The 6,576-nt window shown below is 40.5% G+C and overlaps 1 protein-coding gene across 1 annotated transcript; it reads right to left on the reverse strand.

Annotated features, from left to right (window-relative positions):
• Positions 1-2,543: 2,543 nt before the first annotated feature.
• Positions 2,544-5,882, reverse strand: LOC121608152 (troponin I, fast skeletal muscle-like). The gene is made up of 6 exons (XM_041939319.1): positions 5,859-5,882; positions 5,554-5,590; positions 5,031-5,159; positions 3,805-3,894; positions 3,550-3,723; positions 2,544-2,883 (listed from the first exon to the last, which is right to left on the reverse strand). Exons 1-6 carry the CDS (start codon positions 5,864-5,866, stop codon positions 2,806-2,808), a joined length of 516 nt encoding a protein of 171 aa, XP_041795253.1. The 5' UTR covers positions 5,867-5,882; the 3' UTR covers positions 2,544-2,805.
• Between the last annotated feature and the right edge of the window lie 694 nt (positions 5,883-6,576).

Raw genomic sequence — 6,576 nt, forward strand, 5'->3', positions numbered from 1 at the left:
GACATCATTAACCGAACTTCAAAATGAACACCAGCCGAGTCAAAAACCATCAGGACCTTGTTGTTTGCCCCAACCTTTGATATTCATGTAGCATCTGGAGAGCCAGACATCACTCTCAGGAGTTGGTGGAGACCCAAAGAGAGCTAAAAGGAGACAGAATAGATTCATCGGGTGGACACAAACATCTCCTCAGTGTTTACTTTCCTATCAGAATCATCACTGTGCTTAAATTCGAAGCTGTCTGGGCATTAAAGGGACAGTCTGAGCTAATCCCAGTTTAGCTCAGACTGTCCCTAACCCTAACCCTTTGTGTGATTAAGGTTACTGAAGTGTCGCTAAACAACACTATATTTATATATATTTATATATTTCATCAGCCAGGGCTTTATTTAGCCTTTAATGTTGAATTATCTGTATGAAAATCAGCTTTATTACTCATTGTTGGCTTGCTAGCTAGCTAACGTAATGATAGCTTGGAACAGCAGCTAAGTAGGCTAAAAGCTAGATAACGCTCATGCCATACAACCTTTAACCTGGCTGGTTTCTGGGGTTTTGACGTGTGCACCTGAAGGCAACATACACAACGCAAAGACCGGGTCCAGCTTCAACTGGTCGCTTTCTAAAGTCTTAAATTAGACTTTCAGACAGTAAATCGTGTGTTAAACAGGTCATATTCACTATGTTTGTTGTATTTCCACTCGGCCTCTCTGTGCTTCCTGTATCTGTAAATGTTTTTTATTCTAAAACGGCATTCTCACTGCAGAAAGCTGCTGAAAATTATTATTATGATGATGATGATGATGCCACTTCAATGCCATGAGAAGTTCAGGCTTTAGATCCAGGTTTTAACTGAATCTAAACTCAACGAGCCCAGCAGACCGGTGACGAGGGGAAAACACAGTGTTTTTTAAAGGGAGTCTTGGTGAAGTCACATGATCCAAATATAACCCCAAGGCGTCTCCTCGCATTCCCCCAGAGGCTGACGGGATAAAGTTAGCTGCTGAGGAAACTTTAGAGGCCCCGGAGCCTCGGACCCCCAGCAGGCCGGGGGCAGAGCTCCGAGCACCATACAAGGAGCATGAGCATCAGTGTGTGTGTGTGTGTATGTGGAGGGCGGGGCATGTCTGAAACCAGCAGGAAGTTGAATCATTTATAAACTTTTGCATCATCGATCGTCTTCCTTCGCAAACTGCACTGAAATGTGTTTTTCTCCAGCTCAGACTGATGATCGTCAGGATGACTGCTGATTATTTTAGTCACACAATGGCCTTTTCTTTAGCGCCACCATCAGGACAAAATGCTGAACTACACACACACACACACACAAGAAAAACATCTAAGATCAAAACAGTAAAATCATCTAACACACCTCATTTGACACGTGCTGCTCGCAACAGATAACATGAAACAAAACATAAAAAGCGAAGATGCTGTTTTTCTGGATTCAACAATAACTGGAGGTTTGACGGTGGATGCTGATTGGGTGACCAGCCCAGTAATAGCATTTGCAGGAAGTAATGGCTTGGTGTTAAACATCTCTCTGTGTGTGTGAATGTGCTGTAAAGTGCTTTGAGCTGTATTAATCCAGCCCATTTAGTGGCAATTTAACAACAACAGTCCTGGCCGCAGTGGTAAAAGCATCCATTTCTCTGAGAGATAAAACACTGAACACTGTTCTGAGTAATCAAAGACTCTTCTCACCATCTGCATGAAAAAAAAAGTGATTTTCTTAATTCACAACCGATTTCTATATTAAACGCTGGTTCAACACTGTAAATCAAGTGTAATTCTAATACATAAGAGCACAAACTGGGGCCAGAATGAGTCCGCGGTCTGGTGATGTGAGGCTGCCGTCACGTCGTGCAGCTGGAATCAGGTTTCAGCACACCACAGGTGTTGCTGTTGAGTGCAGGTTTTAAAATATGTATTCGAGCTCTTCCGTAGGTGCAGAGTTTTGAATTAATCAGATGAAACCTGATGATCAGCACACACACACCATCAAACCGTTGCGGCACATTTAATTTAGGTATAAAACACAATATTGCTTTTTAATAGATAACAGCATCATCCATCTTAACATCTTCATGTCAGGTCAGTTCTAACATTATGGAAATTAAATAAAAAGGAATAAATTATGCTGTTGTTTATTTGCTACTAAACAATGATCTATTTATCACAGCACACAGAATGATAAATAATTGATGATGATGATGTTTGTTGCTATTTCCAGCTAAATAAACTTGTCAAATTGTACTTTATATTTGATTTCCCTGTGAAAAAGAGGATTCATGATTCCACATTTGGAATAAAAAGTTAAATTATAACAATAATATATGACATAACTAAACATTTTACAGCTGGAAGATGCTTCCTGTTTTGGATCCTCCAGCTTCATGTATTTATGAAATCATGGCTGCAGGCCTGGACATAGAAATGAGGCAAAAGAAGACACAACAAAACAAACTCACACTTCTTTTCTTCCACATTTGACTTTATTGTTTCTACTCATCATAGCTCAGTTTGTGTGAATGTTTCCCTGAATGTGTGGAGTTTAAGACTTGGTGTTGTGTGTGAACCTGCAGAAACTCTCTACACTCCTCTTCCTCCCTCCAAACAAACAAAGTCCCAAAAAACAAGAGAAAAAAACCCCTCAAACACCTTAAATTTCCTGCAGAGCGACTCCTGTCAGACATGCTCACTTGCTGTTCAGCCCTGTGTGGCTTCACCAAACGTAAAACAACTGGTTCAAACGACACATATAAGACACGTGGAGTTCATATAAACAGACAAAGAGCGGCGACACGTTTAGGAGCTCTCGAACATCTTCTTCCTGTCGGCCTTGTCCTCGATGTTCTTACGCCAGTCGCCCACAGCTTCTGTTGGCTGCAGACGAGAAAAACAAACATTCATTTTATTCATTTTTCATTCCAACGTCTGCTTTGTGTCTTTTCTCACGCTATGAGACATTTTGCTAAGCGCAGAAATAACAAATCTGATCTCAGATCAGGTGCTCTGATTTTAAGGTTATTGTTGTATTATGACCATAAGAAAAAGTCTAAAGTCAGTCGTTGAACTGAATACTATGGTCTTCCTCAGTGGTTGGAGTTTGCTCTTCGTCATGGCAAACCTTTTGTTCCATGTAGAGTTTTCCTGATGTGAATTCAGGGTCTGAGGGTAGAAGCTGTTATATGCTGTACAGCCCTTTGAAGGAAGTTTGTTGTTTCATGTTAAATAAATAAAATTTACTCAACTTGAAACCTGAACAAACTCAATCCGCTGAGGAAAACTATGAAAACTATGTAGACGAGCTCTTTTGCCTCAGATCTCAGAAATATATCTGAGACAAGCAAATAGAAGTAAAAGTCAATCAAACAGACACGAATCAAACAATTAGCTTCTTCTTCTTCTGCAGCTGTTAACATGAGATGGAAACTTCCGACCACTGCTTGTCTTTGAAATTAAAATTCATGAAGGAAGACAATCTCACTTATTGTAAGGACGCACCGTTAACTAATTGATTAAATGAGCAAAAAAATACGGAAAACTCACCTCCTCCTTCACCTCCTTCTTCACCTGCTTCAGGCCGGCCCTCAGGTCCATGTTGACCGTGTGCTTGGAGCCCAGCAGAGCTTTCAGCATGGTGTCAGCGGACATACGCACTTTCTTCAGGGCGGGTTTCTTCACGCCTCTCAGATCCACCACTTTAATCTTCAGGTCTTCAATCTGAGAACAGAAAAAGTTTCATGTCAGTTTTCTGTCCTGAAGAAAGTTTTTCCTGATGTGTCTCTGTCGGAGGGGGTCTACCTCTTTGTCGGCCTTCTGCACTTTGGCCTCGATGTCGTACCTCTCCTCATCGATCTTGTCAATGAGGGCGTGGAGCTTCTTGCAGTACTCCTGTCGACACACACAGTTCACATGTTACATGTATCTACCTGAAACAGGTGCAAAAAACGTGTCAAATATCAGCTTTGGTGCTCTCAAACCAGAGCTGAAGAGAGAAAAGTACAGTCAGCTTGTAATTAATTTCACTCTGCGCAGCTTGTACACGTGAAACCCTGAAAGTGTCAAAATAAAGAAAATGATGAGATCCAGACAGTCATGCTAACAATGCTAACCATGATGACTGAATGCTACAGGAGGAGTGCTGCTAATCAAACACTCCCTTTTGGTAGAAAGCCCTGCTAGCTAAAGTCCTGCATTCAGACTAGCTTGTTTTCCTTTCAAACTGTTTCCTCGTTTCGAAGACAGTTTAAGTTGAACATCAACAGTATAATTGCTGTCGAGTTTCTGTTAGCATGAACAGGTGCTTCATTTTCTCCTCCCATCATAATAAACAGTACGAGAAAGCACACGGTAGAATGGAAGCTAGCTAGTGAAAAACAAGCTAGCCAGAACTGTGGTGGGAGTGCAGCCGTCGGATGTGATTCCACCTAAAAGTAAAGACTCTGCTGGGAAAACTGATTAATCTCTGTGTGAGAGTCATATTTTATATTGTTTGATACAATATGGCCAGAATAATGCTAGCTTCAATGTTGGTGAAAAAGCTCTTAGCTTAGCTTTGCGCAGTAACTGCTAAAAGCTAAACTACATAACTGCCTCTGAAAACACAGTGACTACGTTTACATTCACGCTAATTTTCCACTTTTACTCTGAAAATGACAAAACAGTGCGTTCAAAAAAATTAATGGCAGTCTGGGAAAGTCTGGTGGGTTCTGCCAGGTTTTTGGATATAAAAGTTTTTTGAAAGTTAATGGGTTTTTGCATATTAACAGGTTTTCGTATATGCACAAATATCTCAGCGCTGACCTTTTAGAACGAACAGAGGGACCCTGTGTTTGCTAATGAGAGTATGCACGGCTTTGTGTATATTAGTGGAATATTGATTATGTTCAGCCATGTAAACAGCTCAGTAGGAAAAAAGTCTTCTTTTCGGTGGCTCCATAAACGAGCCCTCGCGCTCTTCGATTCTGGGTTTCGCTGGTCTCTCACAGGCTTTTCCTGAGCCCCGTGAACACTGAAGCTCCTCTCACCATCATGGCGTTCTGGTCTCCGCTCAAGTCCGGGGCGGGACAGTGTTCGGCCATGTAGGCCTCCTTCGCCGCTGTGTTGTCCTTTTTCTCCTGCTCGAGCCAGTTCAAAGCGATCTGGAGGATCAGACTCTGCGGGACAGACAGCGGGGGAACGTCACATTAACGAACAGTGTTTCTAAATATTATATATATATGTATTTACATATATGTATATGTGTGCATTCAGCAGAAAGCAATGGGCTTTAAGCTGAGATCTACAGGAAGTCAGAGAGCATTGAGAGACAAACATATTGTAGATTTTGTTCTTTTAATAGATTTTTAGTGACAACGAGAAAAACGTAGAGTAACTTATAATTTTAAAAAACTGGTTTAATTAAGTGGTTTAAAGCTTAACACTAATATTTTGTATTTTTTACAGCTTATATTTTCATAAACGGCCTTGAAAACCTGAACATTTTTATCCAGGATAAGAAATGTGTCTGTTATTAAATAGAAATTGATTTTTTTTAGGTGGTTGATTTACCTTCAGGTGATGCCTGCGGCTGGAAGTCAGCTTTTTCCTGTTTGGGAGGAAGTCGTGTCAGAGCAACATGTAGCTATAAACTGAAATGCACATTAGTATTTACTAGTTAAATGTCATAGTCACTCTGAAAATCAGCTTTTCTTCTTGATGAACGATAATTGTACATTTTTCCAAGCACTATTATGAATTTTGAGTCATTATCTTGAAATAAGGCTGTTTTATAACAGAACAGCGTGTCGTCAGTATAAAAGAGCAGATTCTGCTGAAACTTAAACCTGATGGCTCTAATCCCTGTTCAGACTTACTCAGACATCTTGGTGGTTTTTGCGGTTCACAGCCTGCATGAAGACACACATAAGAACACATTGAGGGAGGACACATTTGAGTATTTTTGACCTCTGCTGAACGATCAGGATGTGAGTGTGAGCTTCTCTGAGATCAGCATGTCCTGCTGCTCTGATGGAGACGGATGGACGGGAATATTTGTGCCGTAACGTGATCCGAGGCCACAGCTGAAGAGCAGCAACGTCGAATGAACTAAACTGGGACGGTCGGGATCGAGTGTCGCTTCTCCACCGTTTATGACCAGATTGGCTGAAGGGTTAATTTGAAAAATTCTCCGGTGGAATATCATTAAATAAAGCTGATCGCTGATACTGTTCATTTAAATGTTAAGGCACAAGGTCCAACTCAGGTGAAATGATCTGTTAATAATCAATTAAGATCCCAATCCAAATTAAGCCTTTTTAATTTAATTTAGTGCTTCTTTGAGGTCTTTTTATGCCAGAGTTTCAGTGACATGTTGGAACTGACAGATGCAGATTTAACACCTTTAAAAAGACATTAAAAGTCAAATTTAGGAACTGTGACGCTAAAATAAAAGAAAAAGCCAAGACATGAATCCTGCAGACATTTAAATAGATTCACCAATTAACTAAGAATAATATCATCTGCCTAATATCCATATTAATTAAACTGTTAATAAGCACTTAAGTGTCATTGACTGTCTACTTACTATTATAA

The sequence above is a fragment of the Chelmon rostratus genome, chromosome 6 (assembly GCF_017976325.1).
Source record: "Chelmon rostratus isolate fCheRos1 chromosome 6, fCheRos1.pri, whole genome shotgun sequence".
In the NCBI taxonomy this organism is placed as follows: domain Eukaryota; kingdom Metazoa; phylum Chordata; class Actinopteri; order Chaetodontiformes; family Chaetodontidae; genus Chelmon; species Chelmon rostratus.

Coding starts and splice junctions, on each gene's coding strand:
- LOC121608152 (XM_041939319.1), bottom strand. Junction 3,724..3,804: donor TGCAGAAGGCCGACAAAGAG/GTAGACCCCCTC, acceptor TTCTGTTCTCAG/ATTGAAGACCTGAAGATTAA. Junction 2,884..3,549: donor AGAAGGAGGTGAAGGAGGAG/GTGAGTTTTCCG, acceptor TCTCGTCTGCAG/CCAACAGAAGCTGTGGGCGA.